At 38.9% G+C, this 26,987-nt stretch overlaps 2 protein-coding genes across 5 annotated transcripts; one reads left to right on the top strand and one right to left on the bottom strand.

Moving 5' to 3' along the window:
• Window positions 1-12,023: 12,023 nt before the first annotated feature.
• Window positions 12,024-20,155, bottom strand: LOC116036987 (von Willebrand factor A domain-containing protein 7-like). Of its 3 annotated transcripts, none has more exons than XM_031280687.2 (16): window positions 20,027-20,155; window positions 19,203-19,405; window positions 18,821-19,087; window positions 18,446-18,539; window positions 17,955-18,089; window positions 17,023-17,209; window positions 16,763-16,932; window positions 16,407-16,519; window positions 16,178-16,294; window positions 14,819-15,034; window positions 14,600-14,732; window positions 14,194-14,343; window positions 13,372-13,464; window positions 13,017-13,294; window positions 12,625-12,918; window positions 12,024-12,525 (listed from the first exon to the last, which is right to left on the bottom strand). In XM_031280687.2, exons 2-16 carry the CDS (start codon window positions 19,392-19,394, stop codon window positions 12,076-12,078), a joined length of 2,889 nt encoding a protein of 962 aa, XP_031136547.1. In that variant the 5' UTR covers window positions 19,395-19,405; window positions 20,027-20,155; the 3' UTR covers window positions 12,024-12,075. The 3 variants fall into 3 exon arrangements, with proteins under 3 accessions (XP_031136547.1, XP_035846848.1, XP_035846849.1); XM_035990955.1 differs by having other exon boundaries at window positions 18,821-18,930; window positions 19,337-19,405; window positions 20,027-20,146; XM_035990956.1 differs by lacking the exon at window positions 20,027-20,155 and having other exon boundaries at window positions 18,821-18,930.
• Window positions 20,156-23,393: 3,238 nt separating this feature from the next.
• LOC116036954 (protein ABHD15) lies at window positions 23,394-26,446 on the top strand. Of its 2 annotated transcripts, XM_035990957.1 has the most exons (4): window positions 23,395-23,606; window positions 23,774-24,419; window positions 25,293-25,522; window positions 25,637-26,446. In XM_035990957.1, coding segments are annotated over exons 1-4 (1,614 nt in total). In that variant the 5' UTR covers window positions 23,395-23,604; the 3' UTR covers window positions 26,373-26,446. The 2 variants fall into 2 exon arrangements, with proteins under 2 accessions (XP_031136489.1, XP_035846850.1); XM_031280629.1 differs by having other exon boundaries at window positions 23,394-24,419.
• The last annotated feature ends 541 nt before the right edge of the window (window positions 26,447-26,987 follow it).

The raw sequence follows: 26,987 nt of genomic DNA, 5'->3' as shown, positions 1-26,987 counted from the left end.
TCCATAAAATAACAAAATAACATCCAAAATGCACATTTAGGTGTTTATTTTTCTACCCTTTGTCTAAATGCGCCTGTAGATATCTCTTGAATTCATTAAATGTTAGCATTAGATAATGGCTCATTTGCATATTAAACATAACATTTCAGAATGATTGGCTTAACAGTATGGAGTCTGTTGAATTTAAAATTAACTACTGATAAACCTTTACACATTTAAAACATACTGTTGTGTAAGTTTTAAAGGTGTCTGTATGTCTTAAATGTGTGGGTGACAATATCTATCTATCTATCTATCTATATATCTATCTATCTGTTGCTTTTTTATTTAGGACCTGTAATGTTTTGTTTGATGGATGAAATACATTTATATAAATAAATAAACTAAACCTGGCAAAGACAGGTTAAAAATACACAATGAATCCCATATAGTGATAGTAAACCCTTGCAGACTTCTTCACCTCATACAACTAATCTATTTAATTGCAAAGGTCTCTTTTCCTGTAAGGTTTGTAGCTGCTGCATACACAGTTGTTCTTAGCATTTTTTTGTGTGGGAGTGACCGATACAAAGCACACAGGTTGTTGACATGCCTGTCAAATGACATCCTGCATTCTTCTTAACGTAAAAAAAAGATCAAAGATCAGATCACATGGGTAAGAGGTGAAAGTAAAACTAAAACACACACTGACACTAATCAAGGCACACAGTGGACATATGTAAATTAGTTAGTTCTTCTGGGGTTGACTGTTAAGAGCAGTAAACCACAGAGTGTGTTATCCTTATGATTAAAATCAGTCCAGAGTCCTTCTGTTTTCTTGCCTTGCAGATTTTCTTGGATTGGGGTGGCACCTAAATCGTGGTTGCAGCTGCTTCTGTGGTCCGTCTCGATGCCCTGCTATGCCCTGCACTGTTACTACTATTATTTCTAGTCATAGTTCTATTATCTTTATTGTTACTATAATTGCCACTGTTCATCAAACCAACTATTCTATCTATTATGAATCATATTTCTCCATATCTGTGTATCTGTATCGGTGTCTCAGTGTCCCAACCAAAGAGTGACTGTCACGGTCTGGGACCTTGTGGGTGAGGCTGACTGCAGTGGTTTTGGTCCTGATGGACTGCAGTATCCTGCCAGAGGGGAGCGGTTCAAACATTTTGTGTCTGGTGTCAGAGGGATCGGCTACAATCACCTTCTCAGCAGAGCGGATGGTGTGCTGCACTCTGCCTTTGTCCTTTGCAGTGGCAGCAGCATAACAGATGGTGATGGAGCAGGTGAGGATGGACTCAATGATGGCAGTGTAGAAGTGCACCATCATTGTCTTTGACAGGTTGAACTTCTTCAGCTGCCGCAGGAAGTACATCATCTGCTGGGATTGTTTGATGAGGGAGCTGATATTCAGATCCCACTTGAGGTCCTGGGAGATGATGGAGCCCAGGAAGCGAAAGGACTCAACAATGTTGACTGTGGAGTCCCCCAGGGTGATGTGGGCGGGTGGGGCTATGTCCTTCCTGAAGTACACAACCATCTCCACTGTCTTCAGAGCGTTTAGCTCCAGGTTGTTCTGACTGCACCAGGTGGTCAATCTCCCGCCTGTAGGAGGACTCATCCCCACCAGAGATGAGTCCAATGAGGGTTGTGTCCACAAACTTCAGGAGCTTGACGGAGTGGTGACTGGAGGTGCAGCTGTTGGTGTACAGGGAGAAGAGCAGAGGGGAAAGGACGCTGATGGTCAGGGAGTTAGAGAAGTGATTCTCCAGCTTCACACACAACAGACAGACAGAAGGTCTGTGATCCACCTGCAGGGGGAGTCAGGCAGATGCTGCTGGGTCAGTTTGTCCTGTAGCAGAGCCAGAAGGATGGTGTTGAAGGCAGAGCTGAAGTCCACAAACAGGATCCTGGCGTAGGTTCCTGAGGAGTCCAGGTGCTGGAGGATGAAATGAAGAGCCATGTTGACTGTGTCGTCTACAGAGCCACGAACTGCAGGGGGTCCAGGAGCAGGTCGTTAAGGGATTTGAGGTGAGCCAGAAGAAGGTGCACAATGACTTTATAACCACAAAGGTCAGGGCCAAGGAATGATGGTGGAGGACTTGAAGCAGGCTGGTATATGGCATTTCTCCAGTGAGGTGTTAAAGATGTCCGTGACAACGGAGATAGTTGATCAGCGCAGTGCTTCAAATTCAGAACGTACCCTTCTAGTCCACCAAAGCGTCTGTGGAGATATGGGATTGCCACTTGTTGCAGAATCTCATCTCTATATCTCTCTGCATTGAGATCGCCTCCAATGATGACAAGCCTCGTTTTTTCCAGTGAGGGAGATGCCACCACACACCATCACACTGCCTCCACCAAAAGGTGTTACTCTATTGGTGCAGCAATCAGCATAGCGTTCTCCGCTTTGACCCTACGATCCAACTGCCGTAGGCAGAATCATCCAATCCACCAAACACCAAATGAGTCAATGGCAGAATAAGCTGTTTGACATTGGCAGAGAAGATTTGGCAAATGTTTCATGGGCACAACCCACATACTCAATGCTGCTGCTCATCCCACAAATGCATGTTCCTTACAAATGGGGCACCATTTGTAAGGAACTAAACAGGCTTTCCAACTGTATAAGGTTTATTGCCAAAAGCATCATTGAAATAATCTACCAAACACAAATGTCCTTACTTTTTGTGCTAGGTTTATATTAATCACCTGTTGCTGCATTCCTAGGATAAAGTTAAACCTATATTCATTCTAAGCAATACTACACAAACCAGTTTATTAAATGGTATTGATTTGTTATTAATTATGCAGATATCTCAATTACAGTTACCCTCTGATGAAGTAATGTAATCTGACATTGCTACGGCACATTTCTTTCTTCACACTGTTGCCATACACCTTTCTCCAAAAGGACCACAGTGATTGACATAACATTTCTTAGCTTTATTGGGTCATAATTAATGTTTTCTAATCATCTGTGTAAAAACAACCCTCAAATGTTCATATAATTGTAAATGATCAAATACATTTTATAATCAAAACAACAACAGTAATAACTTAATCAGCAGTAGTACTCAAAATATGAATAAATGATCCTTGATTGAAATATCTTAATTAAATTGACTTGTTCACATGGCCATCAAATATTCACAACACCATTAAACCTTTAAAGAACATTTTGCAATGACACCACCATGTAATACACACAGCACATGTAGTTAATATTACATATATTAATATTTCAGTTCAACAGTAAATCACCCATGTATATTTTCCAGGTTATTAGGTTTACCGAGCTAATTCCATTTATATCACCAAAGTTAGACCAAATATTAGAAATCTGTGTAACGCAATGGAACAAACTACAGCCTCCAAAATGACCATAAAGTGGAACCAAAATGGATTCAATTAAACCTGAACATTCTAATTAATACAAAGAATATTGTGATTTATTGATTGTAAAGGACAGTATATTATGTTTTACCATGGTACTGTGGTACAAGTAATGTGTCATGTTCTGGCCAGTGCTTTGACACAAAATAATAATAATGTAATATTGCATTTCTAGCTTCTTAATTGCATAGCCTTATGTTATTTTAGTGTTGTTCATACAAAACAAGCACTTTCTTGCATCATATTGCATTAGTTTTATCTATGTAGACCTAATAGCTGGTAACTGAGTATAATGTGTAGTTTTTCAAAGCCTAAAGAACATTTTAAAATGTAACTCTTCCTCACACTATGTAAATGCTCAGTTGTTCCCCATTGGTAAGTTGATTCCAAGGATTGTGATGCCTAAGCAAAGAAGAAGAGACTGAGCAGCTCTGTTAGAAAAAGACACAACCGCTGTTGGACGTGGGCTATTGGTGGTTGCTTGTGAGCTGCTGGTGACTGTTGGTATTGTTTTCAGGATGCTGTAGAAACAGGAGGCTACATTACCAACTCAAAGTCGGCATTTCAAAGTCGCAATTAAATTGCTTTTGCATGGCACATATTGTATCATTTCCTGTTTTAAACAGTTATGTTGATTTTTTTTGTATGCTGAATGCATGGACTCTTTAATTTTGTAAAGATTTTTTAGAAGACATATTTATGTCGAAATAAATACACCTACACAAGTATTTATTAATCTCGTTGTACATAGGTTTGCCATCTTATGGACATAATGTGCATAAATAGATGGGACACACCGCCCAACTTGGACCGCCATGCTGTGTCAGGGCCTATAGACATATGAACTGTCCATTTACATTTACAACATTAATGACAAACATGAATTTCTGTACTATAAATGAAATACAATTATTAAGGTAGGCAGGAAGATCAAGGTAATTCACCTTTTGGTTTGGTGGAAAAAAAAGGCACAAAATTAAAATATCCCGAGGTAAGTATCTTATCCCATAGGATATCCTCCAAAATGTTGTCACTGCAGTCATTACCATTACAGTTGCGACAGGTTGCTCCGCTTTTATCTGTGGAAAAAAACAACATTTTTATCAGTGTTTTCTTTTGTAAAATGATCTCTCTAATCCTATAATTATCTTTCCTCATCTTTGCTTCTTTTGTTTCTGTACCACAGCCAAACACACACCCTGACATTAGAGGATCTCTTTATATTACTTTATTTTATACATGACATGGCTATAAAACCTGTTAAAGACATTAAAAAAGCTAATTTTACTGTTTATCATAGATGGCTTATGAGAACACACAGTTTGTCAATAGCCAGTCCAGAGATTTAACTACAGATCTAACTGCAATGAAATGTGTCAGGGTTCTTCATTCATCCCAAGAGAATGATCCCTGAAGATTTTGGTTACCCCTGACCTTTAATCTACAACCAGTCATGTTTCCTCTTAATCATTTTTTTTTTTTAATTAAATTGGTAAAAATACAAAACAAATTGGTAATATGTAATATAAACTTTACAAACAAACCTGGTAAATAAACATTTTGAATAGACACTTTTTGAAAATCTACCAAACATATAGTTTGCTCTCAAGCTGACAAACCTTTGCATAGAACTGGATAAAACACACGGAACCATTTTTACCACAACAAAACAGGATTTCCCTCCAGCACTTGAAAAATCAGAGAAGCTCACAAATTATTATAACTCATTATTTCACATTTACACAAAATACACATAAACATGTAAAGACTGTATGTTAAGACTACTAAAGGGTAAATTATTTTTTACCAATATGAAAACATAGCTTTTAGGTTTATGTACATTTATTTACATTATGATCAGATATGACTATACTGTTAGGTCTTGATGTTGTCTGGTAGACTATCTATTGTGACAACTTAATTTATAATGCTCACTGTTCAGGGTGGAGTCATTAGTGTGCTGGATGGGTTTGACCTGTTGCCTTTCATTATAACAACATGAGATACTGGCAATAATAAGGGCTGAGGATAAAGCACTGATCCGTCAATCATTGCAGGAAGAAACATGCAGAACTGGATGTTTAAAAATGTACTGCTCCTATAAGGTTACAAAGCTTTCTACTGTGCCTGTTTGAATGCTTTCATTTTCACTTCTGATGATGACAGATTGTGTGAGAAACCTGTTTTTGGAGTTAATGTCATGGTATGTGCTACAGTACAATTAAAGGGCTGACAAAGAACAATACTCACATTCCTGGCTACTCACATATCTCTACAACTGAAAAACACTTTTAGAAATTTAGAATTTTAAATCCTCTTATTCAACTGCAAAAAAAAGTAGTGTGTAGCTTCTGCCCCCGTGTCCTCTTCATGTATAGATTGCACTAGTTTGCCAGACCTATCTCTACAGCGCTGCAGAGTAAGTTTAATGACATTCATCATTTTAAATGCAATTTTCAAAGCAATCTGATGCAACTAACAAACAGTTCAATAAAGAAAAACTCGTCAGTATATCAATCACAAGTGCATCGGTCCTCAAAACTCCTCGTGGTAAAGGAACTTTTGTAAATTCAATTCAATTTTATTTATAGTATCAAATCATAACCAGAGTTATCTCAAGACAGTTTACAGATACAGTAGGTCTAGACCACACTCTATAACTTACAAAGACCCAACAATTCCAACATTCCCTAAGAGCAAGCATTTAGTGCAACAGTGGTGAGGAAAAACTTCCTTTTAGGCAGAAACCTCGGACAGACCCAGGCTCTTGGTGGGCGGGCGTCTGCTGGTCCCGGTTGGGGGTGCGATGAACAGTGGCAATTATAGTAACAATAAAGATAATGGAACTATGACTATAAATAGTAGTTGTAGTAGTTCATGGCGTAGCAGGGAACTGCAGGGCATAGCAGGACATAGCAGGATGTAGCACAACACTCACAACACAATCCCAACAATTTATGCCAAACATGCACATGCTGCATTAGCAAAGAGGTATAATAGCTGTTAGTAAAAAATCACAGTAGACTTCAGGATAATTAAAGCCTCCCTCCGCTCAGAATTGTGATTTGCTGACTGATTATTCACTTGGCCTCTCCAAGAATTCCCATCTTATTTGTGTGATGGGATTTGTGTTTCCCTATGACCCCAGGAGCTGTGTAGTGTCCCCCACGGTAAATTAGTCCCAGGGGGACAGATCCCATTAATCAGCCAGAAAGGTGCTGCAGCACCTCGCCCGAAATAGGGAAACCAGGGCAACCACAGCCTGAAAGAAGGACATGGAGCCACTGCCCTGTGGGTCCACCACTAGCAGGGATAGACATTGAGTGCATTGCCAGCTGTACAACAGGCAAAGGGGGGGCCCTAGTGAGCTGACCCCCAGCATCGCAGTCTCTAGGGACATGGAACATCACCTCTCTGGTGGGTGAGGAACTAGAGCTAGTGCGGGAGGTGGAACAGTACCAACTACAAATAGTTGGCCCCACCTCTACACATCGCAGTGGGTCTGGAACCAAAATCCTAGAGAGGGGCTGGACTATCCATCCCCCCCACACTCATTATGCCCTTGGCATTTGGCATTGTTGCTGGTGTGATTTCTAGCTTAATAATCACCTGTTGCTGCATTCCTAGGATAAAGTTAAACGTATTCATTCTAAGCAATACTACACAAACCAGTTTATTAAATGGTATTGATTTGATATCAATTATGCGGAAATCTCAGTTACCCTCTGATGAAGTAATGTAATCTGACATTGCTAGGGCACATTTCTTTCTTTACACTGTTGCCATACACCTTTCTCCAAAAGGACCACAGTGATTGACATAACATTTCTTAGCTTTATTGGGTCATTATTCATGTTTTCTAATCATCAAATGTTCATATAATTGTAAATGATCAAATACATTTTATAATCAAAACAACAACAGTAATAACTTAATCAGCAGTAGTACTCAAAATATGAATAAATGATCCTTGATTGAAATATCTTAATTAAATTGACTTGTTCACATGGCCATCAAATATTCACAACATCATTAAACTTTTAAAGATCGTTTTGCAATGAAAGCACCATGTAATACACACAGCACATGTAGTTAATATTACATATATTAATATTTCAGTTCAACAGTAAATCACCCATGTATATTTTCCAGGTTATTAGGTTTACCGAGCTAATTCCATTTATATCACCAAAGTTAGACCAAATATTAGAAATCTGTGTAACGCAATGGAACAAACTACAGCCTCCAAAATGACCATAAAGTGGAACCAAAATGGATTCAATTAAACCTGAACATTCTAATTAATACAAAGAATATTGTGATTTATTGATTGTAAAGGACAGTATATTATGTTTTACCATGGTACTGTGGTACAAGTAATGTGTCATGTTCTGGCCAGTGCTTTGACACAAAATAATAATAATGTAATATTGCATTTCTAGCTTCTTAATTGCATAGCCTTATGTTATTTTAGTGTTGTTCATACAAAACAAGCACTTTCTTGCATCATATTGCATTAGTTTTATCTATGTAGACCTAATAGCTGGTAACTGAGTATAATGTGTAGTTTTTCAAAGCCTAAAGAACATTTTAAAATGTAACTCTTCCTCACACTATGTAAATGCTCAGTTGTTCCCCATTGGTAAGTTGATTCCAAGGATTGTGATGCCTAAGCAAAGAAGAAGAGACTGAGCAGCTCTGTTAGAAAAAGACACAACCGCTGTTGGACGTGGGCTATTGGTGGTTGCTTGTGAGCTGCTGGTGACTGTTGGTATTGTTTTCAGGATGCTGTAGAAACAGGAGGCTACATTACCAACTCAAAGTCGGCATTTCAAAGTCGCAATTAAATTGCTTTTGCATGGCACATATTGTATCATTTCCTGTTTTAAACAGTTATGTTGATTTTTTTTGTATGCTAAATGCATGGACTCTTTAATTTTGTAAAGATTTTTTAGAAGACATATTTATGTCGAAATAAATACACCTACACAAGTATTTATTAATCTCGTTGTACATAGGTTTGCCATCTTATGGACATAATGTGCATAAATAAATGGGACACACCGCCCAACTTGGACCGCCATGCTGTGTCAGGGCCTATAGACATATGAACTGTCCATTTACATTTACAACATTAATGACAAACATGAATTTCTGTACTATAAATGAAATACAATTATTAAGGTAGGCAGGAAGATCAAGGTAATTCACCTTTTGGTTTGGTGGAAAAAAAAGGCACAAAATTAAAATATCCCGAGGTAAGTATCTTATCCCGTAGGATATCCTCCAAAATGTTGTCACTGCAGTCATTACCATTACAGTTGCGACAGGTTGCTCCGCTTTTATCTGTGGAAAAAAACAACATTTTTATCAGTGTTTTCTTTTGTAAAATGATCTCTCTAATCCTATAATTATCTTTCCTCATCTTTGCTTCTTTTGTTTCTGTACCACAGCCAAACACACACCCTGACATTAGAGGATCTCTTTATATTACTTTATTTTATACATGACATGGCTATAAAACCTGTTAAAGACATTAAAAAAGCTAATTTTACTGTTTATCATAGATGGCTTATGAGAACACACAGTTTGTCAATAGCCAGTCCAGAGATTTAACTACAGATCTAACTGCAATGAAATGTGTCAGGGTTCTTCATTCATCCCAAGAGGATGATCCCTGAAGATTTTGGTTACCCCTGACCTTTAATCTACAACCAGTCATGTTTCCTCTTAATCATTTTTTTTTTTTTTATTAAATTGGTAAAAATACAAAACAAATTGGTAATATGTAATATAAACTTTACAAACAAACCTGGTAAATAAACATTTTGAATAGACACTTTTTGAAAATCTACCAAACATATAGTTTGCTCTCAAGCTGACAAACCTTCGCATAGAACTGGATAAAACACACTGAACCATTTTTACCACAACAAAACAGGATTTCCCTCCAGAACTTGAAAAATCAGAGAAGCTCACAAATTATTATAACTCATTATTTCACATTTACACAAAATACACATAAACATGTAAAGACTGTATGTTAAGACTACTAAAGGGTAAATTATTTTTTACCAATATGAAAACATAGCTTTTAGGTTTATGTACATTTATTTACATTATGATCAGATATGACTATACTGTTAGGTCTTGATGTTGTCTGGTAGACTATCTATTGTGACAACTTAATTTATAATGCTCACTGTTCAGGGTGGAGTCATTAGTGTGCTGGATGGGTTTGACCTGTTGCCTTTCATTATAACAACATGAGATACTGGCAATAATAAGGGCTGAGGATAAAGCACTGATCCGTCAATCATTGCAGGAAGAAACATGCAGAACTGGATGTTTAAAAATGTACTGCTCCTATAAGGTTACAAAGCTTTCTACTGTGCCTGTTTGAATGCTTTCATTTTCACTTCTGATGATGACAGATTGTGTGAGAAACCTGTTTTTGGAGTTAATGTCATGGTATGTGCTACAGTACAATTAAAGGGCTGACAAAGAACAATACTCACATTCCTGGCTACTCACATATCTCTACAACTGAAAAACACTTTTAGAAATTTAGAATTTTAAATCCTCTTATTCAACTGCAAAAAAAAGTAGTGTGTAGCTTCTGCCCCCGTGTCCTCTTCATGTATAGATTGCACTAGTTTGCCAGACCTATCTCTACAGCGCTGCAGAGTAAGTTTAATGACATTCATCATTTTAAATGCAATTTTCAAAGCAATCTGATGCAACTAACAAACAGTTCAATAAAGAAAAACTCGTCAGTATATCAATCACAAGTGCATCGGTCCTCAAAACTCCTCGTGGTAAAGGAACTTTTGTAAATTCAATTCAATTTTATTTATAGTATCAAATCATAACCAGAGTTATCTCAAGACAGTTTACAGATACAGTAGGTCTAGACCACACTCTATAACTTACAAAGACCCAACAATTCCAACATTCCCTAAGAGCAAGCATTTAGTGCAACAGTGGTGAGGAAAAACTTCCTTTTAGGCAGAAACCTCGGACAGACCCAGGCTCTTGGTGGGCGGGCGTCTGCTGGTCCCGGTTGGGGGTGCGATGAACAGTGGCAATTATAGTAACAATAAAGATAATGGAACTATGACTATAAATAGTAGTTGTAGTAGTTCATGGCGTAGCAGGGAACTGCAGGGCATAGCAGGACATAGCAGGATGTAGCACAACACTCACAACACAATCCCAACAATTTATGCCAAACATGCACATGCTGCATTAGCAAAGAGGTATAATAGCTGTTAGTAAAAAATCACAGTAGACTTCAGGATAATTAAAGCCTCCCTCCGCTCAGAATTGTGATTTGCTGACTGATTATTCACTTGGCCTCTCCAAGAATTCCCATCTTATTTGTGTGATGGGATTTGTGTTTCCCTATGACCCCAGGAGCTGTGTAGTGTCCCCCACGGTAAATTAGTCCCAGGGGGACAGATCCCATTAATCAGCCAGAAAGGTGCTGCAGCACCTCGCCCGAAATAGGGAAACCAGGGCAACCACAGCCTGAAAGAAGGACATGGAGCCACTGCCCTGTGGGTCCACCACTAGCAGGGATAGACATTGAGTGCATTGCCAGCTGTACAACAGGCAAAGGGGGGGCCCTAGTGAGCTGACCCCCAGCATCGCAGTCTCTAGGGACATGGAACATCACCTCTCTGGTGGGTGAGGAACTAGAGCTAGTGCGGGAGGTGGAACAGTACCAACTACAAATAGTTGGCCCCACCTCTACACATCGCAGTGGGTCTGGAACCAAAATCCTAGAGAGGGGCTGGACTATCCATCCCCCCCACACTCATTATGCCCTTGGTGCGATTTGGCATTGTTGCTGGTGTGATTTCTAGCTTAATAATCACCTGTTGCTGCATTCCTAGGATAAAGTTAAACGTATTCATTCTAAGCAATACTACACAAACCAGTTTATTAAATGGTATTGATTTGATATCAATTATGCAGAAATCTCAGTTAACCTCTGATGAAGTAATGTAATCTGACATTGCTAGGGCACATTTCTTTCTTTACACTGTTGCCATACACCTTTCTCCAAAAGGACCACAGTGATTGACATAACATTTCTTAGCTTTATTGGGTCATTATTCATGTTTTCTAATCATCAAATGTTCATATAATTGTAAATGATCAAATACATTTTATAATCAAATCAACAACAGTAATAACTTAATCAGCAGTAGTACTCAAAATATGAATAAATGATCCTTGATTGAAATATCTTAATTAAATTGACTTGTTCACATGGCCATCAAATATTCACAACACCATTAAACTTTTAAAGATCGTTTTGCAATGAAAGCACCATGTAATGAAAACTGAACATTATAATTAATACAAAGAATATTGTGATTTATTAATTGTAATGGATGGTATATTCTGTTTTACCATGGTACTGTGGTACAAGTAATGTGTCATGTTCTGGCCAGTGCTTTGACATAAAATAATAATAATGTAATATTGCATTTCTAGCTTCTTAATTGTATAGCCTTATGTTTTTTTAGTGTTGTTCATACAAAACAAGCACTTTCTTGCATCATATTGCATTAGTTTTAGCTATGTAGACCTAATGGCTGGTAACTGAGTATAATGTGTAGTTTTTCAAAGCCAAAAAATCATTTTAAAATGTAACTCTTCCTCACACTATGTAAATGCTCAGTTGTTCCCCATTGGTAAGTTGATTCCAAGGATTGTGATGCCTAAGCAAAGAAGAAGAGACTGAGCAGCTCTGTTAGACAAAGACACAACCGCTGTTGGACGTGGACTATTGGTGGTTGCTTGTGAGCTGCTGGTGACTGTTGGTGTTGTTTTCAGGACGCTGTAGAAACAGGAGGCTACATTACCCACTCCATCCACAACCAGCAGCTCCACATCAGGCGAACAGCAAGATGCATTGTAGGAAACCAGCGTTATGTTCTCGTTACCAGCAGAACGGCTGGTGTTCAAGGTCCCGTTGCCCTGTCTGAGGCTAACACGGTTGACACCCGTCCCTTCAGCCCCATCAGTCACACGAACAGAGAGCTCCCACATTGATAAGATACAGTTATCAGAGCAGTTAGACTGCAGGCTGAGCAGCTGACAAACCGGCGAAGTGAAATCAGTTACCTATGAGGAGAAAAGGTGAAAGTTAGTTTTATATTAGTTGATTCAACCAATAAACACAATGGTATGATATTTATTAAAATGTGATTTGTGATGAGTTACCGTTTTAAGGACAGTGAAATGCAGCACGACATAGTTGGTGTCTGTGCCTCCAGGAGCTAAGGCCTCAACAGTCAGGGTGACGTCAGTACCAGACGGGGTGTTAGAAGGTGCCGTGAGGTTCACTGTACCATTAGCACTACCTCCAGTTTCCAGGATTAAATTGGACGGAAAAGTTGAATCAAAACCTTGGTCATTGGTAGCTTGGATGGTGAAGTTTCCTCCTGCACCGCTCGTCATCACAGAGAAGGGAACTGAAAGAGGTGTTCCTGGTACTAAGACGCTGTTTGAATCAGGCTAAAAAAGAAGGGTACAGTCTGTATCAGTTATATTTAAAAGACTGTGGCATCTTAATAGTAATTTCATAGGTTTTTAGATCGAGGCATTTTACTTACAGAAGTAACAGAAACAGTAGATGCTCGGATGTTGGTGGATGACTGCCTTTGGAAAATTCCTGAGGATGCTCTGGAGGAACTATTGCTGTTCTGCCCCTTCACAAGCACCACAAACTCCTCTGCTGGTATCCTGTCAAACCGAGCTAAGAAGTCTCCTCCACCCTGAGCCTCCACGCTGCCATTAACCTCTCCTGACCCAGATGAAGCAACCAGAATGACTTCTGTCACCGTGGCGGAGTCACTCCCAATTACGGTCACGATCAGGCTACCATTAACACCTTCAGAAAAAATAACACTAAAATTAGCTGAAGTAAATCATGTTACTTGGAATATCACAAAATTCTGTTTCTTTTACCAGATCTGGGACGATTGTTTACAACATCAAAACCTCCAAGTGGGCCCTGGGATACCTCCAGAAAGTCAAACAGGAAGTCAATGGGACTTTCACCTGCAAATAAAAGAAGTTGCATGAAAGGAAACCAAAGAGGCCACATGCAGAACAAAGCATTCACATTTTGTCATTTGGATGAACCAGCCCTTTAAGGTCCTTACCTTAAAGGGCTGGTTCCAAACAAGACAGTGGTCAGATGTATTCTCTGTTTGTGGGAGATCTAACTGGTGGATGATGGGATGCTTTACGAGTTCTTTACACCTAAAATAGTCCATAGCCACGACATTCTACTTTAGTGATAATTTCGTTGCAGCTGGAAATTCTGCCGGATTTCACTCTTTCCGGCCGGATGTCCGGTACCTTATGCTTTCTTTGTGATGGAATTTTAAACTCGATTTATGAGGACTATGGTTGACTGCTCCTCAGATCTCTGCAGGGTAAATCGAGACAGCTAGCAGACTATCTGTCCAATCAGAGTTTTCTGTTGCACGGCTAAAACAAACTTTTAACGAACACGTTCCGCCAAAACAAGTTCCTTCTTGAGGCTATTTTGCAGCGGCAAACGGCTCCGTCCAGTGCTTAGCGCCGCCCAAGATGATTGTGATTGGTTTAAAGAAATGCCAATAAACCAGAGCACATTTTTCTCCCATCCTGGAATGTTATGTGGACTAGCTAGACCCTCCTGTGCAGTGCTGTGGAGGAAGGTCTGGCAAAGCGAGACTTTAACTAAAATAATAATAAATTACAGTTATGTGATTCAACCACACAATCATTTTGAGTTCTCACCTACGACCTTCAGAATGTAGGGATTTGTTGACACCATTTTAATTTCCCACAGTCCAGCTTGTGTTTTTAGCTGCAGAGTCATGAAGTTTCCCACTGCCTGGGATGCAGTAATCAATGATCCTGTGGTGTTAGTGCTTTCCTGAAACACACCTAAAAGCAAAGCCATGGCAAGAAATAGAGCACACTGGTTCAAAGGTCATTCATTTCAACAATGAAACATTTCAATTTCTACGATCAAGATAAAAAATGTTCTAATACGTGGCTTTACAATACCTTTTCTATGCCAATACACCACGATGGCATACTATTTTCCCTTAACATTACTGTCTTTATGTATTTTGGAAACTATTGCTTATTAACATAAACATAACACCTTTAAAATATTTAATCTGCAACGAAGGATCACCTGAGGGACTGATGAGAATAAAGGTGACAGACCTCCCAGTGATGTAAACTGTGAGGTTTCTTACTGACTCATCAACTGTAAAGGTGAAATTTTCGGCCTTTCCTGGACTCCTGGATGCTTGCACAAGGGTCACCTAGGAGGTTAAATGAAACTGGTGACACAACTGAATTGTTTTGGAACTAAAACGTCATTGGTAACGGCCAGTGAGAGGGTTAATACCAGAGAGGAGCTGGAGGACTCTGTTATTATGCTAGTGGCCATAAGAAGCTCCCTCTTTGTGACTTGAATAGCCAGACCTCCTGAAGCCTGAGCCAGGTCTCTGTACACCTGGGCATCTGAGGTCACCATCCGACTGTTTTGTTGGTCTTGTTCTTGGCTGTCATCACTCCGTTTCCGACGACGAAATCCCAGTACGTTAGTAATCATGAAGTTCACCTGAATAGAAGCAGAAAAGGTGGATGAGAATTTGAGGTGTAAAGTCTCCCTCCCTCATAGGGGCTTTAATAATTAGAAAGGTCTTTAACAGTGGTTTATTATTGAAAAAAAAAACAATTTCATTCACAAAACAAAAACAACAGTTTCATATCTTTATTTCCATACATAGTGTAGACTCTAGATATTGTAATGACTGCGTATAATGTCATTCAAAAATCTTGATATAATACCTACATATATTGTGCCACAAATGCTGAGTTCATGTTCAACTCACTGCCCTGTTAGCTGCAATGTGATCAAGATAAACGCCAATGTAACAGTGAATATGTGATTTTTAATTATGACTTTATTATTTCCTAAATTTATCTTAGCAGGCCTATTTCATAATTTTGCCCTCAAAGTCATAATTTTTACAAACTGTGTCAAATTTAACAGAATTGATATACTGTAAAAGATATTGGGAAGTTGTGATATGATATTTTTATTTCCATGTAGCCTACATGCATGCAACAAAAGTGGCTAGTATTTTATCATAATGTCATTATAATAACATATTATAATATATGGCACAAAATTCTCATGTTATGCTATGCACTTAATATTTTTAACTATGCTTGCAGCTTGTGCTCTAGGGATGGTCAGTGACAGTCAACCACTTTGGTCCAAATTTTGGATGGATTTCCATGACATGTTAATATAGATCCATGAACTCCTCAGGATGAATTGTAAAAACAGGTGATTTCTTTTAAACTTTTCATCCCAATGCACTGCTGTGCCTAAGTACAGCACTCAAAGTGCCTATACACTCTCATGTGAAATGCATACTTCTGCAGAAAAGTTTGCACAGAGCTGCAGAGATGGCTTGCAAGGCTCGCAGAGAGCCGTGTCGCAGCACCTAAAATATGTAACTATGCACCAGTTACCGCAGACGCTGCAGACGTTTAGATTGGACAACAGAGACGGGAGGTGTGATTTCATTTTCGCCATCACTAGGGTGGACTTGTCCGAACATGTCCACGCCGCCACTTTGCTAGGTGGTCCCCCAAGCAGAGATTGTAAACAGAGCTATGCGTCTGTTTTTTTCAGCTGTCCATGTACGTGTACATTCCGGAATATAATCGAGCCTTAAGAGTAGCTACTTACCACGGATTTGGTTCGCTCTATGAGTGCGATCACTGTGCTTTTCAGGTGTTGGTCTTTAGCAGGTGCATCAGTGAAGAGGAAGATCTCAGAATTAGGAGGAGCACCAGTTAAAGCCAGCTATATGAGGAAAAGAGGAAAGCAATGATACAATAGTTTTACTTTCAACTTTTTCTTATTATCAAGTTTTGCAGAGACAGATTTTTAAGTAGCCTCAAAGACACCACAGCACCTGAAGCCCTGAAAGACTCAATTCCGGAATATCTCCTCCACCGGCTGCAGATAGTGCATTAATAGCCCTCTTAAAGACATTTGGGTCTGTAGTCCTTATCAGTGGCCCAAAATCTGGAGTTCAGGTGGAGATAGGAGAAATAAATGATTTGATTCTATTGTTCTTATTGCATTGCTGACATATTTGAACAATTATAATATTCCAACAAATTAACAGCACTTGACAACACATACAAATCTGGCAGATAAAGATAAAGTGTAAATTCATAAACTTCATAGAGAAAACATCATTTTACTTCAGTGGAAAAAAACAAACAAGGCAGGATTGTAAAGTTCAGTTTGGGGCATATGTTCTACCTGGATCATTGAAAGGTACAAGAATGTAAACTGGGGGCTCATCTTCTGTTCCCACTTTAGTGTTGATAATAGAGGAAGTGACGGTCTTCACTGCTTCAATGTCATCACCCATGCTTCCTGTCGTGTCGATCACGAAACAAAGAGCTTTACCTTTGGAGATTCCCATCATCCTGAGGGACAGAGAGAGATATACATAAAAAAGATGGAGAAACTCTAAATCTTGCGATACAGAAGTGAAACATGGAAACTGGGTTTCATACTGGAGGAAAGTTTTGTCACCAGCAGCTCCTCGAATGTCCTCTAGTAGCTCACTGGTTGCAGCTATCGCCATGTTTGCTGCTGTCATGTGGAGGTATCCGTGGCTGGCTCCGAAAGTGTCTTTGTTGATCCCACCTTTAGGTTCGATGTTACTTGTTCGATCAAATCCACCTCCATGGCTGCATTTTCCTGTTTAGCATTAGAAACAGAACAAGAACAAATGTTTTATACAGCTTTAAACGTCCATTTTCTTTAAAGCCAGGTAAGAGACCATCTACATCTTCAATGTATGTTTTTAGTCACACTAGCAGCATGGCCATAGCGGTCTAGCGACAATGGTCTGTCCATACTAAAATATCTAGATGGACATTCATAGTGCCCAGAGTATAACTTTATTAGCTGGAAAACATTTTCAGAAGTATCCCAAATGTATAAAACATGTTAACTCTAGCAGGTTTTGAGCATTCAGTGTGTTCACGCTGGAATATGATAAAATAAAGTATACTCAAAACATGCAGTATCCATACTAAAAATCACCTGATTTTGCAATGAACAAATAAAAAAAGGAGGTGCTCACAGCTGGAAGAAATGAAAACTTATTGTGGATGGTGGTGAAACTGATCCAGAAACAGTTCAAAAAACATTTTTAATGTTTAATTTAATTGTTTAATTAAGTTGCAATTAAATTAATTTTGCATGGCACACATTGCATCATTTCCTGTTTTAAACAGTTATGTTGATTTTTGTTGTATGCTGAATGCATGGACTCTTTAATTTTGTAAAGATTTTTTAGAAGACATATTTATGTTGAAATCAGGGCCTATAGACATATGAACTGTCCATTTACATTTACAACATTAATTACAAACATGAATTTCTGTACTATAAATGAAATACAATTATTAAGGTAGGCAGGAAGATCAAGGTAATTCACCTTTTGGTTTGGTGGAAAAAAAAGGCACAAGACTAAAATATCCCGAGGTAAGTATCTTATCCCGTAGGATATCCTCCAAAATGTTGTCACTGCAGTCATTACCATTACAGTTGCGACAGGTTGCTCTGCTTTTATCTGTGGAAAAAAAAAAAAAAATTATCAGTGTTTTCTTTTGTAAAATGATCTCTCTAATCCTATTATTATCTTTCCTCATTTTTGCTTCTTTTGTTTCTGTACCACAGCCAAACACACACCCTGACATTAGAGGATCTCTTTATATTACTTTATTTTATATTTTATTATATTAAATTGTACACCCCATTCTCACTACTTTGTGTTTAGATCATTTTGTTGTGTGGTCTTCCTTCTCTTTCTTATACTTAATTTGTATTGTTGGAGCGGGCTTTTCATTGCCAAGGACTATTTCCATGTAGTCAAATTGTTGTGCAAATGATAAATGAAGAACTTAATCCTTAAAAAAATCTCTTTACCTGCTATGTTACCAATGCTGGTTAATGATCTGATGAGATTGGAGTTTGGGAGTTTGTTTCCCATTTCCACCCAGTTACTATGACTGTAGAAATCCTATTATTTAAAAAGGAAGACGGTTAAAGGTTAAATATTTACAACATAATAGCAGCATCACTCTTACATTTCCTACCACCAAGAGCACTTACCAGAACAAAGCTGTTCTCTTCAATAGGCTGTTAAATAATTAAATAAACTGCAGTGCCTACAATTTTGAAATCAACCTGCCAACACTATGGTATTACATTGTTGTGCTGCTTGCTGAACATGAGTGTAAGTTTTGAAGTGTAACATTTGTCAGAAACTGTAATGGAAACAAAACAAACAGTAAAAAGTACCTGTAAAGGGTGTAAGATCTTTCCCAGTTGTTCTCTCGCTGTCTCAAAGTTTTCTCGCTTGTTACTGGCCTTCACAGCTGATAATCCGTTTGTGATGATATTCCTTCCCTCTGAAAATGTTTCATCGTCAAAGTGGTAGGGCGCCAGGTAGAAACTAAACATGTCTACTCCACGATTCTTTTTTTGGATTAATTTGATGGCTTTGCAAAAGCTTTTGGATGATTTTGATGCTTCACAGGCAGCAGCAACAGCATTAGGAGTCAAAGGCTGTGGACACACCCAACATTTATAGTATTAATACTTTATAATATTTATTAATAACACAGACACTGATCATTTGAAATAAAAACTCCAATATAATTTGGTTAAATTTAATCCTTACAGGAAAAGTGAAGTCTTTGCCCTCAGCCAGGGCCAAAGCGCGGCACACATGCACAGTGACATTTAAGATCGCTCTCTCAGTGATATCCTCATGAATCAGAGAGTTTCCTCTGAATATGTTAAATAGTTTTATACCAAACCCGAAGGCTCCAGTCTGCAGAAGTAGGAAACACAACGCTGCCAACCCAGACATGGCTATACAACCTGTTAAAGAGATTAAAAAAAGCTAATTTTACTGTTTATCATAGATGGCTTATGAGAACACACAGTTTGTCAATAGCCAGTCCAGAGATTTAACTACAGATCTAACTACAGTGAAATGTGTCAGGGTTCTTCATTCATCCCAAGAGGATGATCCCTGAAGATTTTGGTTACCCCTGACCTTTAATCTACAACCAGTCATGTTTCCTCTTAATCATTTTTATTAAATTTATTAAATTAAATTGGTAAAAATACAAAACAAATTGGTAATATGTCATATACACTTTACAAACAAACCTGGTAAATAGACATTTTAATAGACAATTTTTTGAAAATCTACCAAACATATAGTTTGCTCTCAAGCTGACAAACCTTTGCATAGAACTGGATAAAACACACTGAACCATTTTTACCACAACAAAACAGGATTTCCCTCCAGCACTTGAAAAATCAGAGAAGCTCACAAATTATTATAACTCTTTATTTCACATTTACACAAAACATAATAAACATGTAATTGGCATTTGGTTTCTGATCAATTGACGTTGATATGAAAATATAGCTTTTAGGTTTATGTCAATTTCTTTACATTACTAACAATGAACAGATATGACTATACTGTACCTTAGGTCTTGATGTTGTCTGGTAGACTATCTATTGTGACAACTTAATTTATAATGCTCACTGTTCAGGGTGGAGTCATTAGTGTGCTGGATGGGTTTGACCTGTTGCCTTTCATTATAACAACATGAGATACTGGCAATAATAAGGGCTGAGGATAAAGCACTGATCCGTCAATCATTGCAGGAAGAAACATGCAGAACTGGATGTTTAAAAATGTACTGCTCCTATAAGGTTACAAAGCTTTCTACTGTGCCTGTTTGAATGCTTTCATTTTCACTTCTGATGATGACAGATTGTGTGAGAAACCTGTTTTTGCAGTTAAGGTAACGGTGTGTGCTACAGTACAATTAAAGGGCTGACAAAGAACAATACTCACATTCCTGGCTACTCACATATCTCTACAACTGAAAACACTTTTAGAAATTTAGAATTTTAAATCCTCTTATTCAACTGCAAAAAAAAAGTAGTTTGTAGCTTTTATCCCCGTATTCTGTTCATGTATAGATTGTACTAGTTTCACATTGCCAGACCTATCTCTACAGCGCTGCAGAGTAAGTTTAATGACATTCATCATTTTAAATGCAAGTTTTCAAAGCAATCTGATGCAACTAACAAACAGTTCAATAAAGAAAAACTCGTCAGTATATCAATCACAAGTGCATCGGTCCTCAAAACTCCTCGTGGTAAAGGAACTTTTGTAAATTGAATTGATTTCAATTTTATTCAATTTTATTCATAGTATAATACTTTACAAAGAACAATTCCAGTAATTCCCCCAAGAGCAAGCATTTAGTGCAACAGTGGCGAGGAAAAACTTGCTTTTTGGCAGAAACCTTTAAGTGGTGAGGAAAAACTTCCTTTTAGGAAGAAACCTCGGACAGACCCAGGCTCTTGGTGGGCGGGCGTCTGCTGGTCCCGGTTGGGGGTGCGATGAACAGTGGCAATTATAGTAACAATAAAGATAATGGAACTATGACTATACATAGTAGTTGTAGTAGTTCAGGGCGTAGCAGGGAACTGCAGGGCATAGCAGGACATAGCAGGATGTAGCACAACACTCACAACACAATCCCAACAATTTATGCCAAACATGCACATGCTGCATTAGCAAAGAGGTAGGTACAAGGTAAATTGAGAGATTGAGGTTAAGAGTGATTCACAGATCCCATTAATCAACCAAAAAGGTGCTGCAGCACCTCGCCCGCAATAGGGAAACCAGGGCAACCATGTAGAGCCAGAGAGGGAAGCTTGCCCGCAAGGGTCTGGTAGCTGGTCTTGACCCACGGGAGCCTGTCGGGCACAGCCTAAAAGAAGGACATGGAGCCACTGCCCTGTGGGTCCACCACTAGCAGGGATAGACATTGAGTGCATTGCCAGCTGTACAACAGGCAAAGGGGGAGGGGGGGGGGGGCCCTCATTATGCCCTTGGTGCGATTTGGCATTGTTGCTGGTGTGATCCCATCGCAAGATGGTTTTTAGCTTGTTCTGCCTTCATGTATATGTGAAGCGTCCTTGGGTCTCCTGAAAGGGGCTAAAAAATGTAAGCTATAATTATTATTTTAAATGCATAATTAATGCATAAATGTTTTCAAAGCAATCAAATCGAATCAAAGAAAAAAAAAAACTGAGAGGACAATACTCCCATTGTTGGCTACTCTCGTATTTTTAAAACTGAAAACAACACACCCAGGCATTTATTATAACAAACACTGCAGGCAGAAAACAAGCAGGTGCAAACTGGATTTACTGCTGCTATAAGGTTACAGAGCTCGTAGCTGTGTCCTTTTGAATTCTTTTAGCTTCACTGCTCATGATAACAGGTTGGTTGAGAAACCTTCTTTCGCAGTTAATGTACCTGACAGCAGATGATGGTATGTGCAACAGTACAATTTAACAGTACAGGACTGATAGAGGACAACACTCCCATTTCTGGTTGCTCAAGTAGGTCTACAACGGGAAACACTTTTAGAAATTTAGATTTTTAAATGGTCTTATTCAGAGGCAAAGCAAAGTAGCTTGAGCTTCTTAAATCTATCTATCTATCTATCTATCTATCTATCTATCTATCTATCTATCTATCTATCTATCTGTCTGTCTGTCTGTCTGTCTGTCTGTCTGTCTGTCTATCTATCTATCTATCTATCTCACTTTAAATCTGAGTTTAAGGCGTGCATGTATGAGCATGATTTGTGACATCACAACCTCTCCTCAATGTTGCTTCCACTAGATGATGTAGTTCCACGTTAATCAACTTGTTATTATAAAAGCTAGCAGCCTCATTATGTTACATGCAGTTTACTCATCATTATTAGTTGTTTATGATCCTCACATAACAGACCTATTTACTTGTCATCACAATTTTTTAAAGAAGAGAATATTCTCTGATCGCCACATAAAAAGGTGCGAGAGAGATATTCCCAAATCACAGAAAAATTATTTATAAATTAAAACATAAAATCACAATTTTATATTTTTATGAAATTTATTGCATTTATCCATTTATTTTTTTATTATATATATATATATTTTATTTACATCCATTTATTAATTTATGAAATGGAATACTTATTTTGTGATTGCAGGAAATCAAAGTTTGTTGTGTAGTGGCACACCATAATTCTAACACCATAATATGTGACCTGATTAGGAATTTCAGTTATTGACCAAATATTGTGAGGTGTTATTGCTCTACAGACAGATCTATCTGCTAAAGGTTATGCTATTACAGCTATCAAAATGTGTGACTCTCTCTGTATTTAACATCTGAATATACCCGGTGTCTGTTTGAATTCTTTCATTTTGACTTATCATGAAGGTGAAGGTTGTGTGCAGTTAGAGTACTTAACAGCAGCAGCTGATGGGATAAGAATCATATGCTACAGTACAGTAAAAGGACTGATAGACGAGAACTCAGTGTTACTCATTTGTATCAAATGCGGGTTTTTAAAGCAATCTGATGAAACTCACAAACAGTTCAATACAGAAATCTTGTCGTCAGTGTATAAATCACAAGTGCATCAGTCCGAAAAACGGCTCGGGGTGAAGTAGTTTTGTAAATCACAACAAAATAGACAATATTCCCTTCCAACCAATTCGAAAAGGGGGATAAGAATGCAATATTAATTTAAGACCTCTTTATATAGTTAGATATAGAATAAAGACGTCAAAGGAAAATGTACAAGGACTGCTGTATCAGCAATCCAAACATTCTAAAGAAGTAAAGAACAAGAAGAAGTAAAGAACAAGTTCAAAGACTATAATCATTTAAACATGAATGGGTCAGATTTATGTGGCATGTGTTTACTCAGTTTCTATCTGAGTTTGTGCTTGCAGTAAATGATTTATGGAGGGAGGAGAAAGGGTCGGGGGAGGTCGAGCAACAGCAGGAGTTGGAGACCACACTTTACATAACCCACTCTTTCCTCCAGTTCTCTGTTTTGTTTGCCAATTGTTGAAGACTCCTTTTTACTCTTCTTAACAAACTGGAAAAAGCAGACAACTATAAAAAACATCGGTCAACTTATGAGGCAAGAATTTCACACTGGTAAATGAAGCAACAAGGCAGGAGTTTGTAAAATATGTGGGTCAGATGTTTCTGAGGATATCACAGCAACACTTCCTAGAGAAAACACTGGATTTTATGGTAAACTACAATCTCCTCTATTTACCAATGGCATCATTTGCATGGAATTATTTGTTCTGTTTGCTCCCATCACTGCTACTGCTGCTATCTCTGCGCGTACCCAGGGTACGTTGTTGGACAAGGCTGGTTGTCAGGGCTGCAGGCTGGAGACTCTGGGTCTTTATTTGCCTGATCCTGGAGCTGCCACTAGATAGGGATATAAGAACATGGGCCAAGGAGACCCAATCACCAGAAATAGATATTTTGTCCGGGTCAGGTCAGACTTCAGATGGTCCCAGGCTCATCTGCAAACCCACCACACTGGCCAAATATCTGCTTCGGCACTGTGGCTCTCTCGCCAGGCCGAGACTTGCTTCTTGGCCCAGGGGAGACCCCCACCTCCAGACTCTGTCCAGCCTGCTGTGTGGACAACATAAAGACATGTTACAGTTCACAAGAGACAATCTGTTATTAAGAGACGGTGGTATTTTGGCTCTGGATTGGGCTGTGGGAACAAGACTGGGTGAGGTGGTCGGGAGGAAGGAGCACCAGTCAGGGGGAAAGGCGCTAGGCTGCTTCACCACAACACCTCCTGTCCTCCTTCTCATCCCAGAGTCCTGGGGAGGGATGACCCCCCACCTAAAGGTGCTGTGCCATCAGGCCGTGCGTCAGGGCTTTTATGTGGTGGTGTTTCATGCTCGAGGCACAGCGGGGTGCCCACTGACCACAGCGCGACTGACTGAGTTCGGAGACCAAGCTGATCTTGAGCAGGTATAGAAAGATGGCAAGTGTAAGCTTTTTTTTTGTTTTTGTTTTTTTTAGATAGTGATTTTATGAGACTATTTTACATTTGTCCTGATGCAATAATACAATGAATTGCAAACAATTTTGATCAATCATATTCAGTGATTTATTAATGAAAATGTCCAATATTTAATGGTCTGAATGTGAGGATTTGTTTTATATCGTTGTAAATTGAATACCTTTGGGTATTGGACTGTTGGTTGGATAAAATAAGCAATTTAAAGACACCATGTTGCTCTCTTGTGATTGACATCATCTTTTTTTTAATGTTTTTAAATCCAATTGATCAGTGGTTCTCAAAGTGACCCAGGGGGAATCATTTATTTTCATTATAATTCCATCCATTAGTAACACAATGACATAATGTATGACTATTTTGGTCAAAACATCTAAAACCAAAAATCCTATAAGGTGGGGGACCCTGGAACAAAATCTTATCCAATGGGGTCCGTGGTCTAATTTGTGTCAGTTTAGGGGTCTTTGTCGTGAAAATGTTTGAGAACCACTGCAATAGACAATGCAGTGGTCATTAGTTTTGCAGGTGTTCGGTTGTAAACCAAAGTTTTGGAAAAACTAAAAGGTTTGACCTGATGATGGCGCTATATGAAATGTTAAGCGATTACCAAAGTCGTTAGGTTTCATCTTCTGGAGACCATGAATGTCGGTACAAAATTTCAATCCATCAAAAGGTTGTTGAGATTCTTCAGTCTGGACCAAAGTGGTGGACTGACCGACAGACCATCCACCCATGCTGTTAGCATGACTAAAATCGACATTTTGTTCATCCAATTACTTTATTTTACCTGACAATGACGGCTTTTTTTTTTCTTTCATTTTCAGGCAGTGGCTTATGTCCACAGCCGGCATCCGTCCTCTGTAATGGTTGCAGTGAGTGAGGGTTCAGGCTCAGGGATTCTTCTTTCCTACTTGGGGGAGTGTGGATCAAGTTCACACCTGACAGCGGCTGCAGCCATCTCACCTGTACTCCAGGGACAACTGTGGTTTGAAACAGCCATGCCTCCTATCTATCGCTGGGGGGTGTTGTTTCACCGGAAACTGCAGCTCAGTAGGTAAGAGAAATTAAAGCAAAATGAAAATGTATTAATAGTAGTAATAACATGATTGCAATATGGGCAGGATTTTTCAAACTAGTTTTTTTTTTTTTTCTGTAAATGGCGCATAAGATATGCAAGTTCCTTCAGAGGAGTCCTGGATGTGGATCGGGCCCTCAGCTGTTCCTCGCTCAAAGAATTTGAGGAAACTCTCTCCTGCTCTTCAACCCAGCTTCATCAGAGGCCCCCCAGACCTCCAGTAAGTGCTTTAAATTCAGGACTGAACTCAGGATCCATTCCCCTGCGGGGCCTGGCACCCTCAGTGGCCTGGGCACTGGGCGAGAGGGCTTACCCAGCCAAGGACTGGGACACCTACTGGGAGAGGAACGAACCACTGAGAGATGCAGATGAGGTGGCAGTCCCTGTACTCTGCATCCGCAGCCGTGACGATCCTCTTCTCCCACCCGCCTCCACTTTGCCCCTTCCCCTTTTCCAGAGCAATCCATATTTCCTTTTGGTGCTGACAGACAGGGGAGGGCACTGTGGGTTTACTCTGGAGGGCCGAGAAGAGATGGAGGGAGAGAGGACTGGAAATGAAGAGGTGGAGGATAGTAATTGGAGTCATATTGCAGTTCTGGAGTACTTCAGAGTAGTGGCTGATTTCCTGAAAGGGGAGGAGAGGGATGGGGTGAGATTGGATGGTCCACTAGGAGAAAATAGTCAGGCTGGGCAGAGGAGCAGGACCAGCAACAACCCTCGCAGGAGGAGAGCCAACATGGCGAGGAGGCAAAGACTGCAAGCTCCTGAAGAGAGCAGTGTGGAGGCAGAGGAAGGGAACTTCACCTGGAAGAGATCTTACACACGCTGAGGAGGAAGAGATGGTTAAGGATGAGATCTGCAGAGACTTTGGACAACAAGGTTTCTCCTTGTTATTGTCAAGTGGACATTAGAGATAATGAAAGTACAGTCCTAAAATATAAAATGGAAAATAAAGACAGTGGACAGCTGATGAAAACAAAAACTTGTTTTTTACTGAGCCAAATTAGTTATAATCATCATTTTGATGCACGGACAATAACATGGTCTCAGAACATGGCTTCACTCGTTTGAAATTCCAACAATATTTTGTATATTATGTTTTCAGGCAAATTAAACAAGCAGTTTAAAGTCAAATACATGTCAAAGAGTAGCACCATCAATTTAACCCTTGTGTTGACTTCGGGTCACATTGGCCCGTTTTAAATTTTTATTTTATATCAGAAAATATGGGACTTAGAAATAAGCGCTGAAATGTGTAGAAGAAAAATTTTAAATGTTGGAAAAAGCAAAAACAAACAGTGAAAAAAAGGCTTCAAAAACGTTGAAAAAAAAGTGTGTTTTTCAAGATTGAAAGGAAGACAACACAGGGTTAAAATGTATTATAATACCCTAGTCATTTATGACAAACAGTATAAAAGAATTCAAGTATTTAGGTTGAAGGTTT

The sequence above is a fragment of the Sander lucioperca genome, chromosome 13 (assembly GCF_008315115.2).
Source record: "Sander lucioperca isolate FBNREF2018 chromosome 13, SLUC_FBN_1.2, whole genome shotgun sequence".
Taxonomy (NCBI): Eukaryota; Metazoa; Chordata; class Actinopteri; order Perciformes; family Percidae; genus Sander; species Sander lucioperca.
Note: the sequence above shows the minus strand (reverse complement) of the source record. Positions and strands in the feature narration are given on the sequence as shown.